The sequence below is a fragment of the Achroia grisella genome, unplaced genomic scaffold (assembly GCF_030625045.1).
Source record: "Achroia grisella isolate CSIRO2021 unplaced genomic scaffold, CSIRO_AGI_Agris_v1 utg794, whole genome shotgun sequence".
Lineage (NCBI taxonomy): Eukaryota > Metazoa > Arthropoda > Insecta > Lepidoptera > Pyralidae > Achroia > Achroia grisella.
In genome coordinates this window covers 1,636,401-1,658,603 of record NW_026713026.1, presented here as the reverse complement: position 1 = coordinate 1,658,603, position 22,203 = coordinate 1,636,401, and the positions used below count along the sequence as shown (strand labels likewise).

At 31.8% G+C, this 22,203-nt stretch overlaps 2 protein-coding genes across 2 annotated transcripts; one reads left to right on the top strand and one right to left on the bottom strand.

The window, feature by feature from the left end:
- Positions 1 to 4,024: 4,024 nt before the first annotated feature.
- On the bottom strand, positions 4,025 to 13,044 carry LOC131851590 (ubiquitin-like-conjugating enzyme ATG3). The gene is made up of 7 exons (XM_059202101.1): positions 12,837 to 13,044; positions 12,281 to 12,469; positions 9,255 to 9,368; positions 7,723 to 7,881; positions 6,114 to 6,275; positions 5,446 to 5,573; positions 4,025 to 4,887 (listed from the first exon to the last, which is right to left on the bottom strand). The coding sequence occupies exons 1-7, from the start codon at positions 12,906 to 12,908 to the stop codon at positions 4,734 to 4,736; spliced, it is 978 nt and encodes a 325-aa protein (XP_059058084.1). The 5' UTR covers positions 12,909 to 13,044; the 3' UTR covers positions 4,025 to 4,733.
- Positions 13,045 to 13,505: 461 nt separating this feature from the next.
- On the top strand, positions 13,506 to 18,986 carry LOC131851648 (mitochondrial fission 1 protein). The gene is made up of 5 exons (XM_059202166.1): positions 13,506 to 13,715; positions 13,817 to 13,930; positions 15,143 to 15,313; positions 17,693 to 17,826; positions 18,722 to 18,986. The coding sequence occupies exons 1-4, from the start codon at positions 13,671 to 13,673 to the stop codon at positions 17,810 to 17,812; spliced, it is 450 nt and encodes a 149-aa protein (XP_059058149.1). The 5' UTR covers positions 13,506 to 13,670; the 3' UTR covers positions 17,813 to 17,826; positions 18,722 to 18,986.
- Positions 18,987 to 22,203: the final 3,217 nt, after the last annotated feature.

Below are 22,203 nucleotides of genomic sequence, written 5' to 3'. Positions count from 1 at the left end.
AGTCGTTGGCATCGTGATATTATTATATAATCTCTGGACGAAAAATTGAAACTGGAAAAATAAAGCAAAAATGCTGTCTACAAAAGTATCACACGTCATTGTGTACCTTTTGCTGATAAGAATACACACACTAAATTTTTTTGTGTATCCAACTACACACTGATATATGTAAGGTTTTTGTTTATACCTTTCTATCCTAGATAATCTATCTATACAGAATGCCAAACGATATTAAAGCCGTTTCTTTATGCATGATAATGGAATGGTGCACCCGCCTGCGCTAACGGTTTACCAGTGGAGTATGATAAGATGAACATGAGGTCAGGTCAGTTAGCCCATCGTGGTAAATTTACATTGAATTTATCACGATGGTTTCCAGGAAGAACCGCGTGGAGGTCAATCTGACATGGTACATTGTTAGCAATGGGTATTAGTATCTCCTTCCTCCCTTTTTGTAGTTGTACATACAATAAACATATGCAATAGTTAATTGTAACAATATTTTGTAAATCAGGTCGTTTAAAGTGCTGTATACATATGATATGTACTATAATATTTGAGTTACTTTCTAGTTGTTTTTGCGAATATATTTAGACTGTATTATTTTGTAAATTAGTGTAAATGTTGGACGTAGTGGGCTTCTTACACCATGAACTGATATTGTGTATATTTTATTATAGAACATGGTGATATGTACATAATGTATGCGTTATGCATGATGAATAAATAAATATGGGATAAATTTACTAGTTTTATTTCATCCTACGTTGTATTGCTTTATTGACGGCCTAGGTGGTCTAGCGGTTAAGTATACCGCTTTAATTCCGATGGTCGTGAGTTCGATTCCTCGCACGGTGCAAACATTTGTATTCATGAGTATGATTATTTGTACCTGTCTGGGTGTTTTCTATGGATATGAATCGAAGTATTTATATCAGTTGTCTAGTGTCCATAACACAAGCTCTGCTTACTGTGGGACTAGATGGCGCTGTGTTAACGGTCAAGGGTTATTTATTATTTATGACTATATACTTAATAATAGGGGTAATAATGTGCAAAACCCTCTTTATTGAGATCAAAGCCTTACCAGCAAAGCAATGAAATTGCTGAAACAGATTTATTATCATGTAGCAATATCAATGTTTATATTGTACATAGAACGAACGATCTGAGGTACAAAATATGAGTTAATTAAATAAAAAAAAAGAATTATAGCAAAATATTTTATACCACAGTAAACATAAAAAACAATAAACAAATAGCATAATTTATTCTAATATACATACCTATATTAGAGTATTGTACTTTAAAGAAACTTAACAACTAAAAAACTACATGTGTTTTATAAATAGAAAACAAAATTATCCATAAGGGCCCACGTACTTATACTATTCATAACTGAGTTACATTTATGAATGCATCCAAAACGTTTACAGGCTTTGTTTTTTTATTAATACTATACATTAATTTTTTAATTATGCATTTTATTTCAGTTGCTATTTATTTTGTGCCAAGTATATTAAAAATATAGAAATAATTAAAAATAACAAATGATAGTTTTAAAATGTTACTAAGTGCTGTTACAAAACCGGTAGTAAATATACAATGTGAATTCAATGTTCAATACATTTAACTGACATATACTTCTACTGAATCGGGTCATCCGCCTAAATGGGTGCAGGTCGGGACCTCGGGGCCCCGTTGCCTCGGTACCAAGTTCCAATAACCCCAGATGAATTGGGTTTAAGTCCTTAGAAAAATTGTACTAGACCGTCAAAAAAAGATGGCGCTAGTCTCCACCACCAGTAGTTGTATATGGGAAATTAATCTACTGGTTTTGTAACCATCACTCGCCTAAGATCATTTTATAATTATGAAATATTAAACATAAATGTATATGGGCACCACGTAATGAGTAATAATGAAATATCATGTAACTTAACCTAAAATTAACTTATATTGAAACAATTTTTATGGCAATTATATAATATATTAAAAAAATAACTATTACCTGTATTTGTAGTAGCTTCATTATGTAACGCGTGTTGAAATTGTGTAAAAACCATTTGACAGTTGCAGTTTTATTTGCAACTGCAACTGTCAAATGTTTAAAGAAGAAACGACAACTACGCTACATAATAAAGCCTTCGATTCTAATGCTAAAATTAAAAAACTTCCCGATATATTGTTTGACACAAGCCTATACATGTTGTAATAAAAATTGTATAATAATGCTACACGTTTTGTTTTGTATTTCCCAGGGCTTTGGTCTGTATATATTTTATATATCGCATGCTTAATAATATACTGTTTCTGTTGTAAGTTATGATTAGGCACTGAAATTGCACGATAAGAGGCATGAGATCATAGTCCTCTGAAAAATATATTTTTGAAATTCAAACCTTAAAGTAAAACTTATTAGGTACATTTCCTAATAAGTTAATGCAGTTTATTATTAAGATTGTGATATATCAACTTTTTTATGAACCATTTTTTCATATTGAGAATCCTTTCATTCTATTTCTATAAAAATATACCATCTTCAAAATTATCTTAGTCTATGATTAACATACATATAGTGGGTAAACGAGTTATATTCGATATAATTTGCTGTTTGTCTTTGTCATCGCTATTAGAATGGAGATTGTATTGAAATGTACGTTCATATAACAATAAAGCAAATTTACACATCATTGAATTTTCAATTTTGGTTTCATTCTGATATTAATTTGATCTTACTATACAATATAAGATGTGCAATACAAGATTAGTTGTTAAAGATATATAAAAATATCTTATTAATATTATAAACGCGAAAGTTTGTGAGTATAGATGGATGTTTGTTACTCTTTCACGCAAAAACTACTGAACCGATTTTGATGAAACTTTTCATTAATATGGCATATACATCAGAATAACATATAGGCTATAAATTTCACGCGGCAAAATCGCGAGCACAGCTAGTATATACATATATAGCAAACTGAAAGTCATTGCAGTTGAGCCCAATACATGAATATACAATTTTATGAATACTATACATTCATTATATTCATGTTGTATGTTTATATTGTTATCTGTATGCACTACATTAAAGAAGCAATGTGGGAAATTGAAAATAATTTTTAAAGCATATAAACTGCGGTGGTCAATTTAGTATAAAAATATATAATTCTCTGATTATCACTTTGTTGCATAGTAAAACTTGTGTAAGTTTATAACTTCAATCTTGCTTTTGATTTAGTATACTCTTTCTTACTGACTTTATAAAGAATAACGTTAGAAAATGTTTGGAATGACAATTATATAGATTGGCGGTCACTCGTATCGCTTCAACTCTCAACTATATGCAGGAATCAGTACTCATATATTTTCTATCTAATGCCCAATTTACACTCAGCCCGAGTGGGCAGGGAAGTGAGCAGCGCGAGAGTGGAAACACTTCCCATGCCATTGGCGCTGCCCGGCGCTCCCTCGATTGTCGGTTTTTCGTGCGTGAGTCAAAGGACTGGCAGCGTATTTTTACATTCAGCCCTCTCGCTCAGTTGTCTCCCGGCAATATTGCCGGGAGACAACTGGGACTGCAGCGCGAGTGGCAGGGGAAGCGGCTGAATGTAAACGTAGCATAATGTACCTTCTGAATCAGTATTATAATGCTTTATTTACACCAATATGTAATGACAATTTAGAATTTTGCAGCAAAAGAACTAAGTATTGCCTTATCGCCACTTGTTCTGTAGCGTTACGTATGTGATGAGTAATTTATTTGTTCCTATCGTATCTAGGTATTGAGTGTACAGTAAAATAATTGAACTACATTAGTAAGTTTATTCGTCAGTGTGCTATATGGCTTATAGGTACACTTCACGCGGAGTCGTTATGCGGACTGATGTTACACTCAAGAAAGTAATCTATGTTATATGAAGTTGTAAATAAATGATAGGGTGCCGAGTCCTGAGAGAAATATTATAAGTACATGTAGAGTCCAGAAGTGCAGTAATATTTTGATTGTAATATAAAAGTAATATCAAATAATCTATAAGGATGTACACTTCTCAATTTGTTAACTGAACACATAAGTATATGTATGACGTATGTATGCTAACACAATTGACTGTTATTACTTGTGAAACTGGGATGAATGACGTCACTGCCATCGATAGTTGATACTGGCAGTTATGACGTCACACCTAACTAAGACAAGATGGTATCCTGTGCGTGCATGCGGGTGTGCATGCATGCGTGTAGGTGTGTTTATATGTGTGTGCATGTCGGTGCGCGTGTATACATATGACTGGCTGGCAGTTATAACATCACGCCCAAACGAGACATAATGGTATGGAGTGCGTGCGTGCGCGTGAGTGCGTAAATGTGCGTGTTTGTGTGTGTAAGAAAGAGAAAACAACAGGAATGATTATTCGAGTTAATTACAACTTCAAAACGATATTGGCATTAAAATATCTGTTTGAGTTTTAAGATTCTTGAGTACAATACTCAGTCGTTTGTTATCCTGCTCACACCGTACTGTTCATAGCAACACTGTTACCACTATATACACATACAGCAAATGTACACATATAAATTTGGTAGGCGATTAAAAAAATATATGCCACTGATAACAAATCTTACAATTGATACCTCGAGCGTCTAAAAAGCACCCATAATTAATTAGCTGTCCAAATCCGACGGGCACTCCGCCTGAATATATATAGAACTAAACCATAGAGATTTATTTAGTTGATAGAGAAGTTCTGTGTGAAGTCATACTCTATGGTCGGGATGACCGTCTGTACGAACTTGAGGAACACTATTAGATACGAATGCACACCCATCTCGCCGCCACTTTCTGTTACTGTCTCTATTATTTTCTTCATCACTTCCGCATGTCTGCAATAAAAAAAACATTATACAATTACCTATATATACGAATAGTGCTTATCAGTAGTTTGTATCCATACATTTCAAATTAAAAATGTAAAGCTACAAGTGTTATTTAAGACCCAAGATTCTTGCTTGTTCTTGTGATAAGATAGATTTGCGAATGAGCGGTAGATTAAAAAAATAAGTAATGACTATTCAAAGTTTTTTTGAATACAAATTTTAATAAAGCGTTACATACAACATTAATAAAGCGTTTCGCAATTTGGTTGTATTTTTTTTTGGTACTTCTGAACTCCGTCACTTATAAACTAATTTAATATATATATTAGGTAATATGTATACTATGGATGTATGTATGCTCGAAACTTTATACCATACATATTTCATTAAGTATTATTTTATGTTTGACGGCCTCCGCGGACTAGCGGTATAGCACATCGCCTTATTTCTGATGTTCGCGGATTCGATTCCTCGTACGGTACAAACAGCACACATTGGAAGTCACAAAATAGATTATGATGGTGCGGTGTCACTCAGATTGCCTGAATAGTAATATACACTTACCGGCACGGGTGTACGGATGCCATGCTAGGTCCAGAGAGGTGCGGATGGGACTCCATTGTGACTGTCTTCTTAGCATGGTCTTGTGAGACATCCTCATACATATGTTCTACGCTCAGCAATGTCCGGTTCTGGATAAATAAAACAAAATAAACTGCAATATAATGAAATATAAAATAAACTGTATATGTGGCCGTTCTGATTTAATTATGTTTATAACTATGTTTGTTAATAGCCTTTATATTGCTGACAAATATTAAAAAGATTCAAATGATTAAAACACTAAAAATGAGTGCGTAAAATTGACGAGTTCTTTAACGATAATAATGTTTTTGTACAAAAACTTAAATTGATATTCTATAATTATTTATATAAAAAAATCTAGTTCAAAAGAGATTATCGCAAGTTTCTTGATATTTTGTAATTATTTATATAAAAAAAATCTATTCAAAAGAGCAACACACAAGTTTCTTGCTCATTTTTTAATTGAATCTGCGTTCCGAATGAGTGGTAGAATCAAAATATGACTATTCAAAAGTGACTTATTTTGAATTAAAATTATTTCTATTTAAAAAAAAAGTTAGTCTTCAGAGGGTGCAAATGGTGGGGGGAGTGGGGGTTATCGGTTATCAGTAATGGGGACTAGTCAAGTACTAGTACATACAACTGACCTCGTCATACCCAATAAGCCAGAGCCGCGGCGTCTGGTAGTATTTGTCGTACGTGATGTGCAGATCGTACGTGCGCGTGCGCACGATTTCGTCACCTTCCCCTTGTTTCCACTTCCGTTCCGCTTTCGGCTTGGGTTCCTTCCGCGGCGCCAGATCTGTTGACTATTGCCAATATGTGTTTGTGTAATGTCTTGTGGGGTCGATAACAATAAATATACAACTAAAATAGACCCTCAATTAATAATGAGTATATTGAAAGGTATATAGTATTAACAATAAATTGTATTAAAGGAAATGTATATATGGAACTGAGTTGTATAAGGCGAGTGACGGATGATGGGAGAAATATTTTATAGGTGAACTATGGAACGCATGTTTTGTTTGTATGTGGATAGTTGTCATGAAAAGAGGTAATGATGTGAAATGATTATTATACCAATATATACAGTACACCATAAAACTCCCTTGCCAAGACCGTGTCGCTGTTGCGTTTACGTAGAATGCGGACTGGTGTGGTTGTCGCTGCGTGCCATATAAGTTGGTTTCAACCGATCTATGGTGAAGTTTAGCTCTTTGCCTTGAACGTCGATCTTGTACGTCTTAGCTTCTCTTGAGAGAACTGTATAGTCTTGTGTCCATTTGTGTATTGAGTACTGAAGTTCCATTTTTATATAACTCTTACTCGTGAAAGTGTGCTTGTGGGGAGGGGGGTAGGGGGAGTAGTCTGGACTATTTCTTTTGCATCGAATTTGAAATTAAAAATGAATTTTGACATATCATAGGAGTCTGTAATAGACCTACAATATAATAAAGATATTTTGATATATCAAAATTGATATGTGTTTCCACTCTATCCAAATGTTTCAACTTAACTAAATTAATTACTTATGCTTCTATTAAAATTTATTATTAGATTTACTATTATTTCTTGTACTATATATTTATATATATTGCTTTTCGACGCGTATTTTCTTATTGTACTTGTATCCACCACTCCACAATTCCTTTCAGTCACTCAAAGGTTGACTGGAAGAAATCCCTCTTTTGGGATAAGTCCGCCATTGTACCATCTATTTATTTTTTAAGACATATGTATCTATTAATATTTTGTACAATAAAGAATTACAAACAAACAAACAAACAAACAATTACTCTCTTCCAAATTCAATTACACAGGCTAAATGGCTATGGCTTTAAACGAATAAGTTTTCGCTTAGGTCTGTACCTAAACAACGGTGAGGTTATAAAAATAAAACTAGTCTAGCACAAACGTACTTCTTGAATTTATAGAACGACGTAAAATTGTTAGTAATATATTGTATACTGTCTTTTAACCACGATTTCCTCCGCGTGGATTTGAAATAAATAAATGTCTAAAATAAAAATAGTCTTAATCATTCCTTCCAACATTAGCTAAGTGCGAGTAAAAGTCCCGTCATAATCGGTCCAGTTGTTTCAGAGATGTAAGTATTGTATGTATTTTCATACAATACTTACATCTCTACAGTACAGTGAAAAGCTTTTAATTTGAAATGACAAACAGATACCTCAATTTAATTTATTCGTGTAGTTATATTTTATATTTGTAGTGTAAACCCCAAGCACTTACTGGATCCACTTCATCAAGTAGGCCTGACTCTTGGAATTGTTCCATATCCTCGGCTTCACCGTCATCATCATCATCGTCGTCGTCATCATCATTATCCGCAGCAGCACCCTCACCATCACTGTCCCCCGTGTCTGCGGCTTCTAAAGTCATTTCACAAACCTAGTGCAAAGAATATTTACTTAGTTTTATTTTTTACGACAGCCTTTTTATTAGTAACTAGCGGACCCGGCGTACTTCGTAACGCCTAACAGTCGATTCTTTAATTTTTTAGTTTATTTAATACTTATTCTGCTATTCAGGGCGCCGGGATTTATAGTAATATTATATGCACCTCAATGAGACATGTACATTTCAAGTGACATTTTACCACTGACCACCTGTTTTTGATTAATATTGACACATGCCTTCCCGGAACCTCTCTACTTACACTTGAACTTTATGATATGGTATTAAAGTTCAAATTGACTTTTAAGTATCATTAAGAATCGTTTGTGTGGGATTAAAAAAAAAGGGACAAAAGCGTTGTTTTTAGGTATTTTTAGGCAATTTTTAAAATTTTTCTCTCCGTAAGAACCATCCTCGTCCCTCAAGGAATATTCTAAAAAAAGAATTATCGAAATCGGTTCAGTAGTTCTCGAGATTGGCGCTTACCAACACATTTAGCAATTCATTTTTATATTATAGATTATAAAATCATTACATTAATAACAATAAATAGAATTACTATGTTTAAATTTAATTTAGTAATATACTATCTTAAATTTATTTACTGGGTTGTTTTTATTATTATTATTTATTTATACATTTTATATTCTCGAAATTTGGTGTTATAGGTTAGAGTTACGGGACATACTGATCAAGTAATTCTAATATGTTTAAATTACTGTTATTTCTTGTCTTCCTGTAAAACTTTACGCATATTACAACAGGTATTTAATGTTACTGTTTTCTGCATTTTTTCTGCATGCACATGTATTCTTATTATAAATATTTTTAATAACTACCTATCATTATTATTTTCACTCTTGTCTCATATTCTCTGCTTTTACAGGTTTTTTTACGCTTATTATTATACTTTTATTATTCTGCTGTATATCTAAGCTCTTGTGCATTCATACCTACTGAAGGCTATAGCAGAAAATTTTCCCTTTGAATTTTTTTTACAAAAACATTATTATCATTACATAGTATAAAATAAAGTCGCTATCCTGTCTGTCCGTCCCTATGTATGCTTAAATCTTTAAAACTACGCAACGGATTTTGAAGCAGTTTTTTTTGATAGAGTGATTCTAGAAGAAGAATTCTATATATATAATACATGTACACCCGGGTGAAGCCTGGTCGAGTAGCTAGTCATATACTTCAATTATATAATTTTATTTATTATATAATTGAAGAGTATCAAAGAAAGAGAAGCTTTATAAAGAAAGTGTTTTATATATTTGAATATTTTTTCAGGCCGATTTAGTGCCAGTCGTAAACAAATAGTTGCTGAAAAAAGTAATCTAATTATACCCTAACAAAACACTTACCTTCTCCTCAAGAGCAGGCGATCCGGGAGTGTCATAATGGTGAGTATCCACCCATCCACCGTCCTCATCATGTTCAGACTCAATTACTTTCTCTTTGTCTTCACAATATTCAATCTACAAACAGAAATAAAATCAATTCACAATTGTTCATTGCTAGAGATTTTTCAATTTTGGTAGAAAAATTGCAGTTCAAGAGTAATGACATTTTAGTACACAGGACTAATAGAATAGAATAGAAAATTATTTATTCAAATCGACGACGACGACGATCGACGATCCGGATTGTATCTGGCGCAAAGAATTTCCCTAGCAATTCAACGTGGAAATGCTGCGAGCCCCATAACGCTCCATAACCTTTAAGCCAGGTATGATACGAGACAATCTTAGCAATTAAGTTTTAGGTTTTTTTTATTGTATATTTACCATTAATTAAGTATATTTTTGTTATTATTGAATATAATTAATTATCATTCTTTTAACCTACCATTAAAGACTTTATTCAAGAATGAACAAAAAACTTGCTTTTTAAATTATTTAAAAAAGCAACATCATTCTTTTAAATAATTTACATTTTTTTTTATGGATGATAATGGATCACAAGCGCTAGGAATGAAAAAAGCTGGCGTGGGCACCAGTTTAGGATGATAAGATGAGCATGACATTTCAATCCGAAATGTGTGAATACAAAACACCAACTAGCATTAATTTACTAGCTTCAGATATTAAATACACAATAGGGTTAAAACAGTATATATATTAATATACATATACATGGTACATAATTAGAAAATTTACAACATTTTCAATACAAACATGTGAATACAAACCACCAACTAGCATTTTTATTAGCTTCAATATTAAATACACAATATGTTCAAACAGTTGTCAGTGATTAGAAAAACAATATAAATCCCTACAAGTAATAGCAATGTATGAGTGTTATCATAGCTGTCTTCCAATAATATAAGTGATGTTCTTGTTCTCTGAATGAATTCACGAAGAACACTTTATCAATTATAAAAAACTAATTTTAAAATATGTTTGATACACTTTTATATTAGTTTTTGTATAAATAGCTGTAAGAATGGAAATAAAATAAAATCAACTACTGATGCCGGTGTAGCTCTCATTAAATATATATTTGATTCTTGGGAGAGGTCTCAGGATGCAGTCAATGTATTTTGTGATCTTTCAAAAGCATTTGATTGCGTTGAACATGAAACACTTTTGCTCAAACTTGAACATTACGGTATTAGATATGAAGCACAAAGCATGATGAAAATATATCTAAATAATAGAATGCAAGTTGTCGACCATAAATGGTGTAAAGTCTGAGGGAACTAGTATTAAAATGGGTGTTCCTCATTAGCTCTATTTTAGGTCCTTTCTTATTTTTAGTTTACATAAATGATCTTCCTTATATGGTAGAAAAGATAGCTGACATAGTTCTGTTTGCTGATGATACTTCATTAGTATTCAAAGTCAATCGACATATTGATGATTTGGACGAAGTAAACGGTGCTCTTTCTTATGTTTTAAAATGGTTTACAGCTAATAATATGTTACTAAATGCAAATAAAACTAAATGTATCAAATTTATTATCTCCCCAATGTAAGGCCGGTTTTCAAAAATCACGTTGGACAATAAACCTATTAATTTTGTGGATGATACTGTATTTCTAGGTATCACATTAGATTCCAAGTTGCAATGGGGCGCTCATATTACTAAATTAGCGAGTCGACTTAGTTCCGCCGCTTATGCGGTAAGAAGAAAAACTTAAACAATTAACAGACGTGGCAACTTTAAATCGATCTTTTTAGCTATTTCCATAGCATTATGTCGTATGGTATTTTGTTATGGGGCAAAGCAGCTGATATAAATACAATATTTATTTTACAAATAGAGGGCCATTCGTTTTATAGCAATCAATTGCATTAAAAACTTTCTTAATAGTGCTTTAATGCTCAAATATCTTCTGTACGCTTCTCAATATATATATGAAAATATCATGTATGCCAGGAAGAATATAGACAATTTCAAAATAATTAGTGATTGCACTAATAAAAGCTTACATAACAACAGCAAACTGATTTTACCTAAATGTAGAAAAAGACAAAAAGAAATGTTACTCGTTTTTATTCCAAACAAAGAACATAAATTGATGTCTTTTTTAAATCTGTTTCTAAAAAGGATTTAAATGTCAAATAAAACAAAATAAACTTCCTTTGCAAAAAGGCTTATTATAAAATTGAAGAATTCTAAAATATGTAATGTTTCTGTAGAAAAATTTTCAATACATAGCACTGACAATATTATCTGATTATTAATAATGAATGTATATATTTTATGTTGATTGTCGTATGTTTACTTGTTACACTGTAATTATTTATATAAAAAAACATCTATTAAAAGAGCAACACACAAGTATATATATATATATATATATATATAATGAATCTGCATTCCAAATATAGGTAGAATCAAAATATATATTCAAAAGTGCTTGTAATGAGTTTATTTGAATAAAGATTATTTCTATTTCTATTTCTATTTCTAAAATAAATAATTTTTAACTTTGTATTTCATATAGCATGACTTTTAAATTACCGGGTAATTTATTAACATGTTAATCACCATTTCAGTCATGTGTCTGACGCTAAGAAGTTCTGCATGAGTCATGTCAGACATACATAGACATACATTATTCCGGGAATTTTGGCAAATAAATTTTTTTCTGTGATACATTAAGTTTCCTTAATACATTTTTAATTAAATTATCTAGTGTAAATATAAAGTTAGTGGTGATTAACATGTTAAATAGTATTATAGACTGATACTCTACACTCTGTTGTTTACCAGTTAATTGGAATTGGTAAACAATAAATTAATAATTTTATAGCATGAATACCTTAAAGTTACAATTATTAATTTACTGTTTACCGATTTCAAACACATAAAAAAATCTATTTATGTTTTTTATAGACAGATTATTTACAATTACAGGTTGAAAAACAATGCACTATACCTGTTTACACCTCCGATAACATGGCACATTTCTGGTAATCAGGAACTGTTTATCATTTGGGAGGTAGGGTCTGATCTTTGCCTCCTCACCCTTAGCCCATTGCCATGTAGGGCAATGGTGTACTAGGTGGTCTCCAGCTGCCACAAATTCTTCAGGAGTCAGCACTCCTGTCTCATGGAATTTTGACTCCTAAGGGCACAAGTTTAGTACTAATATTATATACATTCAAGGAATCAGTGAAGTAAATAGTAAATATAAAGATGTAAGGTACATTTTCAGTTGATAAATGAAACAGTTACAACAGTGTGTTGTATGTTTTTGTGTCTGCATATGTTATTACTTATGTTATCCTATTAATTATCATTGTCAAAACTGCGGGAGTATCAGTGTATCATTAACCACAACACAAAAATATAGATTATAGTCACATGCAGAAAACACCATAATTAAAAAGAAAATGGTGTTAAATATTTATTGTTAACAATGTAGATGTGATTGAGAGGCGATGCAGTGTGTAGCGATAAGTATTTATTATTGAAACAAAGATAAAACTCACCTTGAGTACAGGCGTCAAATAACCGGCCACTCCGAGTGCAGTGCCCTTTACTGTGTTTATCACACTCTGCATTTTTTAAAACTACTTAGAAGTTCTTATATTAATATTTTTAAATTAAGGAAGCAATATAAGAATATTTAAATATTGGATTTTTAAACAAAGGAATTATAATTTATTTAAAATTGATTGAAACTGCGAAGAGCATGACGTTTCAGCGATAAATAAATAAATAGTGTTTGACAGTTTGATTGATTCACTTGTCGATATTAATATGACAGTGACAGCTCAATCATATCTAGGGCTATTGCACTATCTTTAATTGAATTGGGTCATCTCATCCTTATAAAAATGTGCGGCTTGGGTCCTGGGGGGAGCCACTTTCAACAATCCCTGGGAGATAAGATTTAATTTAAGCGCTTGTATATATACGGGAAATACGCAGACCCATCGTGTGATGATTAAAATTTAAACAAAAAGAAATTATTAGTAATATCAATTCCAATTTATTCCAATGACAATTTAATAAGTACTTTCGGTATAGAATACATTAAAATCATAATAATTTAAGTAAAATTGGAAATTAATTTCTATATTCATTCAATTCAAATTCAGACTGACAGAACTGACACTACACTGATTACAGTGTAAAGGGTCTCAATTTCATGTCAATAATTCCTTGTCATTTCGATTATTTTCAATTTCGTTGTATAGGTATTTTACGCAAAACGCTGATATTGATATCAGTTATTAAAGAAATTGTAAATTTTTTACCATCTTTTATTATTCAGTTTCTTGTTTATTTTGTTTATTGTGGCTGTTTAATAATACACCGTCATGGAGGACGTTTTGGATGAAATAGTGTCTTCGGATGATTTGCAAGTAGGACCTAGTTTGTGCAATAATATTTATGACTCATTCACTTAATAAGAATTAGAAGACTTATTGTTCAATAATTTTTTTTTATTGTTTATACTGCGCAGAAATTCGAGAAAGTGTTTCATGAGCAATTACATCAAGGGAAAGTCTCGCACAAGGCTCAATTCGAGTATGCATGGTGCCTCGTACGAAGTAAATATCCCACGGATATAAGGAAGGTTGGTCCGTAATTTTCCTTATCTTTTTTTTTTCAGTCCCACCGAGTAGCGTGCAAGCAAAGAGCGACAGCATGTTAGTCCTTAGGAATAAAGAATGCGTGTAACATTGGTTTCACAGTTTGTTACAAACATTGCGCCCCTGCGTCTCTGATAAAGTCATGCACATAGTTTGTATGAGAATTTAATTTAGAAATATTAATATAATGTCGTTGATAAAATTATCAATTAAAATATAGATCTTGTTAAATTATTTATGTAAATGTTTTAAAAGCCAAGCCAGCATCAAGCTAGTTCCTTTGTCACATCAAATTATTGATAATGTTTGTGTTAATCACTTGTAATATTTAATTTACAATGACTCCTTGATTTGATATCATTGAAATTGTATTGAATAAAGGGCCAATATTATCTGTATGAATTGCTTAAGGTAGATAATGGAAGTTGTTAATGGAAAGAGGGCATACATATTTAATTTAATAATGATTAAGCTTTATCTAAAATATGCCATCGCGATATTGCAGCTCAATCCCGGACCTGTCATAGACCTATAAAGATCAACATACCTATATTGTTTTGTTATATCTCAAAAGTTTTCAATTCCACAGTATTTTCAAGGAAAGCTCTCAAACCAGACATCTTAATTTTATCCACATAAACAATCATAGTCATATTTCGATCTATTTGCACAAAAATAAAAAAATATATATCTAAACCTTTCTTGGAAATTCAAATGAACATACATACAGGTATGGCAAGGAGTGGAGATTTTATTTTTTGTGTATATAGATAAAGCAGACTATAACTATACATACATAGGAGATAGGTATCCATAATAAGCTTTGCTTAATTTAGAACTAGATAGGAATATGGACATGATCCACTTTTATTCTAAAGCCTAGCTAATCGCCCGACTTTGCGTGGGTGCACATGTATTATCTATAAAGACTGCTCCATAATCCATTGCACAGTTTTAAATATTTAAGCATACAGGTACAGACAGCGACAGCGACTTTGTTTTATACTATATAATTATAGGTATATAGTATAAGCTAGTTAGTTTAGAACCCGATGGCAGTGTGTGTTATATCCACCATTATTAATTAGGGGTTATAATGGCCGCTTAGACCTCCAAATATCATTTCCAAACTTATGCTTTACATTACAGAGAATAGAGTCCACACTACATTTAGCAAACTTTGATTTAATTTGCAGGGCATACTCCTCCTGAAAGAGTTATGCAACTCCCATCCAGAAGGAAAACGTGACTACCTTTTCTACCTTGCCATTGGTAATGCAAGAATCAGGGAGTACAATAAGGCACTGCACTATGTGAAGAGTTTCCTTGAGATCGAGCCAGCCAACCAACAAGTGCTGGCACTAGAGGTAATGTAAAATCAATATTAGATATAGATAGTAAATATTAGATATACTCAAGTATATTTAATATTATCTTCATTTATCGCCTAAGTACTGAAAATTTTATTTATGTATTTAATTTACAAAAATAAAATGCCTATAAAACATAAATATACATTATTTATTTAATAAATACATATTTATATAATTATTTATTTAATTACATAATTATTTATATATTTGTTGTTTGTAAAAAGTCATCTGCGAGTACCCACGCATATTTCAGCTGCCAAGCAGCTTGCTTTGTAAGATGGGTTCGGTTTCAAAGCGTTATTGTTATAAGGCAGTGAAATTTCAGTTCAATTTAATTAAATTAAATTCGTATTTATTTATTTGCAAAAAGAGAGACGGTACAATATTGTTCATATTGAATGACAATGCAGAGACGGTATCAATATCACTGTTGACCTTGTATATGATGAGTGATGAGGTGTCAATATAACATCTTAGACCTCTGAAATGACAATGCAGAGACGGTATCAATATAACATCTTAGACCTCTGAAATGACAATGCAGAGACGGTATCAATATAACATCTTAGATCTCTGGAATGACAATGCAGAGACGGTATCAATATAACATCTTAGACCTCTGAAATGACAATGCAGAGACGGTATCAATATAACATCTTAGACCTCTGAAATGACAATGCAGAGACGGTATCAATATAACATCTTAGACCTCTGAAATGACAATGCAGAGACGGTATCAATATAACATCTTAGACCTCTGAAATGACAATGCAGAGACGGTATCAATATAACATCTTAGACCTCTGAAATGACAATGCAGAGACGGTATCAATATAACATCTTAGACCTCTGAAATGACAATGCAGAGACGGTATCAATATAACATCTTAGATCTCTGCAGAACGACATGGGTGTCAGAGATGTCTGTGATATTGTCCAATATATAGGTGACGGTTACTAGTTACCATCAGGTAGGCTGTCAGTTTGTTTATCATTCCAATTATATGAAAAAAATATAATAATAAAATAAGAAGAGACGGTTTATTAATATAAAACATCCATCTTATTATGTTCCTGGATTATTCAATGACAAATGACAGAAAACAAATGAATATCTTTTCTTTGGTAAATACATTCTTAATATAAAAAGAGGTTTATATACGCATCAAATAGACTTCTTTCTATAAAAGTTATGTGTGCAGAGAATCGAATAGAATAGAAAATTATTTATTCAATTAAATTAAATTTATGCACTTTTGAATAGTCATCTTTTTTTTATCTGGAATGACAAAGAAGAACGCAGAAACTTGTGTGTTGCTCTTTTAATATAACATGCTATAAATTTTGCATTTTCTTTATTTTTAATAGCTGAACAATTTTGATTGGTGATTTTACAATGTCATGGTTTGAGAGACGCCGTGGAACAATCTGTGATAAATTTAAATCTACTTAGTAAAGTGATAATTTCGCGGGACGGTATATTATATTAAAGACAGTATGGTTTTTGTACTATTTTTTTTTAATTTTCTCTATGAGGACAGCATTAGTTAGTAGGACAGGTATTGCGTCACAATTAGTAAATATACAAATACATAGCCCACGCATGTATTTGTTTATTTATCTACTTGTTTCTTGCTCGCTGTTGCCTCTTCATTACATTGTTGTATATTTACGCATTGCAGGTAATAATAACTCGTATTCTAATAATAAAATCTTACTCCGAGTGTACATACCTACCGGTTTCAAGTACTTCCTGAATAGGAAATATATTTCATTATTGTGTATTTGTTTTCTTAAGCAACACACAAGTTTAAATTGCGAATGAGCAAGTCATTCTTCTTGTGATGAGTCTGCGTTGCGATACAGTGGTAGAATAAAAAAATTATGACTATTATACAAATACTATCTTCCTCGCAAAATATTATATTTATTTAAAATCGTATTTGTGAGTGTTTCCATATTTGTATCTATATCAATTATTTTCATTTACTATCAGAGGTGCCGTTTGGCAGATGCGAAAACTCAAGTAAAGTGCTGTTATATTAAAAAAAAAAACAATGTGCGAGTTTAGATTTTTGCCAGTTCTTCTTAACTGTATGAAATTAACTTATTAAATCCTAATATTAAAAATGGATGGTTGAGTAGCATGGAATAATAAAATGTATATGTATTATATACTACTATATACTATATACTACTGCTGTAAATATAGGTTATTTGAAAATAAGTCCGTTCACTATGTATATTTATTCCGACAGACGGGCAACGGGTATGTAGCCCGTACAACAACTGCATTTATAAATCACTTATCTTTCTACATATATTTCAGTTTGCTATTACTTTAACTTAATATGTATATTAATATAATTTCAGAGACAAATAAACAAGAGGATGGAGAAGGAAGGCCTTATCGGCATCGCGGTGGCGGGCGGCGCGATGTTAGCGCTAGGCGGGATCGTAGGCCTGGGAGTCGCGCTCGCAAAAAAGAAATAACATTGGGCTCTCTTGTAAGTTTTTATTTTATTGATACATAGACAAAGTGGTATAAGAATAGCGCTCTTAAGAGATGGAGGTTACAATCTCTCCCCTCAAAATTGTATTAATTACAATTAATAATTTAAAAAAAATCACGCAATTAACAAGCGTCATAGTCACTCAGTAGAAGTTGAATTAAAAAATGAAAATAAGTAAAAATGTATATTCATCCCATATTTCAACTGTCTCGAGATTGTTTTTTTTTAATAATGTTCATCGTCATGATAATATGATCTATGGATGACTGTATCTTCATGTTAAGTTCAATTAATATTGTTGCGTCAAATTTGAATTTGAATTGAGTATGATATTATTAATGCCCAAGTAAGTTGAATTAAGATCGTTGCGTCGTTTAGTAGTAAAAATGTAACAGGCAGACAAATACTCGGGCATTTATAATACCATACTCAATTATAAGACCATATTATAATACCAAACCAATTTGTACCACAATCTATTACTCGAGTATAATACTAAATTTTTTAGAGATAATTAAAATCCGTTTAATCATTATCCTATTCCATGTTATAATTCAGTTTCTACCACTTAGCCCCCAATTAGTCGGAAAAGGGTAACAAACAAACAGATAGACATTTGCATCTATAACATTAGTAAGCACAGGCTCTATATGCAACCATCGCAAGACGGAGTGGACGGTGAAATGGCGAGCTGGAAAATAGAAAAAAAACAAAGTTAACTTTTTATATGAACCGTAACATTCTGATAGAAAAGTTTCAGTAACAAAATAAATTAAATAGACAATATAAATCAATAAAAACACGGACTACATCAGTTTGTGAAAAAAAAAAGTAGTGTCCATAGAGAACATTTTTTTTTTCCTTGATGACACGTCAACTGTTGTTTCAGAATGCACGCTATCTTTGGCGTCCATTACTTCCTGACAAAGAAGAAGGAGATCAAAGAGGATTAATAATATTAAGCGAATTTCCGGCAAAAATTAATAAAATAATATTATTTTTAGCTTTAAAATTATTTCACCATGTGTATTTGTACAAAGATATGTAAATGTCACATATTAAATATTGTGCGCCACGATAAGTCATAGCCGCCTGGGTCCCATATTATCCCATATTAAACGTCGATAATATATCTTTCTAGATGTAAAATAATTTGAAAGATCGGTTAAGTCTATTTTGAGTTTTTCCATTATGAAAAGAAAAAAATACTTTATTTTATAATATTGGTTCAGGTTAGTGAGATTAATTTTCATTAATGTCCTTTTATGACTAATACAATAGAATCCTTATATATTGTAGAGTGTAATGTATCCTTTATGAGGCTTACTCGTTACCATATTTGTATATCACTAGCTACTCGCCCCGGCTTCGCACGGGTGTATATGTATTATACATATAAACCTTCCTGTTGAATCACTATCTATTTAAAAAAAACGGTTCCAAATCCGTTGCGTAGTTTTAAAGATTTAAGCATACATAGGGACGGACAGTCAGCGACAGCGACTTTGTTTTATACTATGTAATGAAACCTAAATTTCAATATCGATTTATAAAATTATTTAGAATACACTTTCAATAGTCACAAATTTAAAAATATTTTGCATCTATAAACGAGTCATATTGCTTATTGTTTTCACCATTTTATAATATTAATGTATACATGATCCTATAAATAGGATTGTGTAATAGTCCCTTTATAAATGTAGGTAGTAAACTGTGTGATAAAGTTGTAATATATTTATTACTTTAGCTTTAGGTTCAGTTATAATTTAAGCATCTAAGACTTATATTTTGTCGTTGTGGATTCCATATGAATAAATGTTTTGTTTTGCATATACATTTTTTTTATAATGGATTCAGCGCCTTTTTTCCTTTCACAGAATAGCATAGTATATTGTGAGTGGGGAGTAATCATAACGCTGACCGATAGTTACGGGTTTGATACTGCACATACTACAACATTTGTGTGTATAAGAATATTTTTATTACGTACACGTATAAATCAAAACAGATTGTACGCTGTTTTATTTGGAAGGTAGTAGTAATCTAATAGTAGTGAAATTAAAGGGTATGAAGACATTCTACGTCTACAATGGTAACACATAAGGGGTATTATGAGTGGTATAGGTTATATATATATATATATATATATATAGTATACATGTATCGTTTCCATTTCTCCGGACAGTGGGCCGTGAGAGTTGCCAGTTGCCGTGATGGTGCGGCCCACCTTTTTCGTTCCAAAAAATAAAAAAAAGAAATCTGTTATTTCGTATATTTAGATGAACACCGCTTTACGACCGATGGTCGCGGGTTCGATTCCTCGCACGGCACAAACAATTGTATTCATGAGTATGATTGTTTGTATCGGTCTGGGTGTTTTCTATGTATAATATGTATTTACAAAAAAAATGTATATGTATCAGTTATCAGGTACCCATAACACAAGCTTTAACTTGCTTAACTTGGGTCTGGATGGCGCTGTGTGACTTGTCCTGAGATTAATATTATTATTATTATTTGCCGACGAGACCGTCCTACAGAGGTAGACTTTGTATAGTCTGCTTTTTTACCACAATCCGTGAACTGCGTTTCTGTTGTAAGGTGATGCAGATTAGGCAATAAAATTACGGAATAAGAAGCAATACACCTTAGTATTAAGGAATGATAATACATGAGTGGTATCACGGATCTCACATGATAACGTGATGTGCTGTTCATGTATGCAACTGTTACCACATACCATCGTACTGTCAGCTTGTTTGGCATTACAATAAAAAAAGTATGTTATCTAAGATTTAAAATAAAACGGCTGCATTCAAAACAATTATTTTTATTATTCATGTATATAATAATATGTGAAGCGGCGTACAGCTAGTGCACTAATGTTCAATAGTGAAGGCGTGGAGTTGTACCGACAGGAAACTCAATCATATATGAATATATCTACCCAATTTTCACACATCAATTCCCGGACTAATCGAAATATTGTCTATTGCTGCCTTCACACGTACACTCTCACGCGCGAATAGGAATTCACGCGGGAAAAACTACATGTAAATGTAGAGAAAGAGCAAAACTGCGCGCGCATTCCCGCGTTTTACAAACGTAAGTAAAATTACAAAATGGTGGACATATGTCTATAAACCAAAGACATAATTATAGAGTTATTGATAATTTATTAATCTTATTTGTGTTATTGGATAATAAATTTAAAAAGAAAGTGAAATGACATGAAACATATGCAGTATCACACGCGAAATGATGAACACAAAAAATAATAAAACAATAAATCCCGCGCGCTATTAATCGCGCATGTAACAATGTGTCAAAGTGTAAAGGCAGCTTTATTAATTACAATTATTTATAACGGGCAACCCTTTCGAGAAAATTATGAGCAAATCCGATATAAAGAATTGTACAAAAAGTTGAGAGTTGCCACAACGGTGGCAGAATGTTAATATGTAAAAGTAGTTATTTAGAATTTTATAAGTTTTAATACCAAAATATTGGTATTAAATAGTACCTAGTCATTGTGTGTGAAATGGTAGATTTCTATTGTAGTCATATGGCAACACAATACAGCAATCGTATACAGTAGTGTCCAAATGACACGGTATTCATATAACAACTTTGAAAATAAGGGTATGAAATAAAACTGAATCCAAAGTAATTACACATTTTGATCATAATTTATCTTGTACACTTTTCATATATATATTCTATCTTATTTCAAAATCCCATACAATACCATATTTTTTATTTTTCACTTTGAATTTAGTCCTGTTTCATATTTTCATAAACAACACATAGTTTTTTGAGCTATTACTGAGAACCAAGGCTTACATTAGAACCGGTGGTAAATATACTCAAACAAATCATCAAATCCAACTAACAACTACCTACTCGCATACGCCAATGAGTTTAAAAAAACTTAATATACTTTGTGCTCGCTATTATACTAGTATACTCTGCGTTTGATGCTATCATGGTAATTTTGGACGTGCGAAAATTATTTTTCTAAAGGTGTTTTATGTCTAACTCAAAATAAATGTTTCGTATTTTAATTCTAGAAGCGTTTTAACCGTAGTATAGCTACGTTTCATTACCGAATTACTATTTAAAACTTGCTCCTGTTCTAAAATCTAATACATCTACAAAAATATAGCTAACTCAGTAATTGCTTTTAAATTCTCTAACGGCCTTTTTACAATCAAAATTCGAAATTTAAGTGACCACTATTCAATGGCTACCTATAACTATATAAATTAACAATTCAATACTGAATAATTAAGTAATATGGAAGTTGATTTTAATACAATGTCGATTGCCTAAATTTGGAATGATTTGGGTTTAAATGACTTTCCAAAT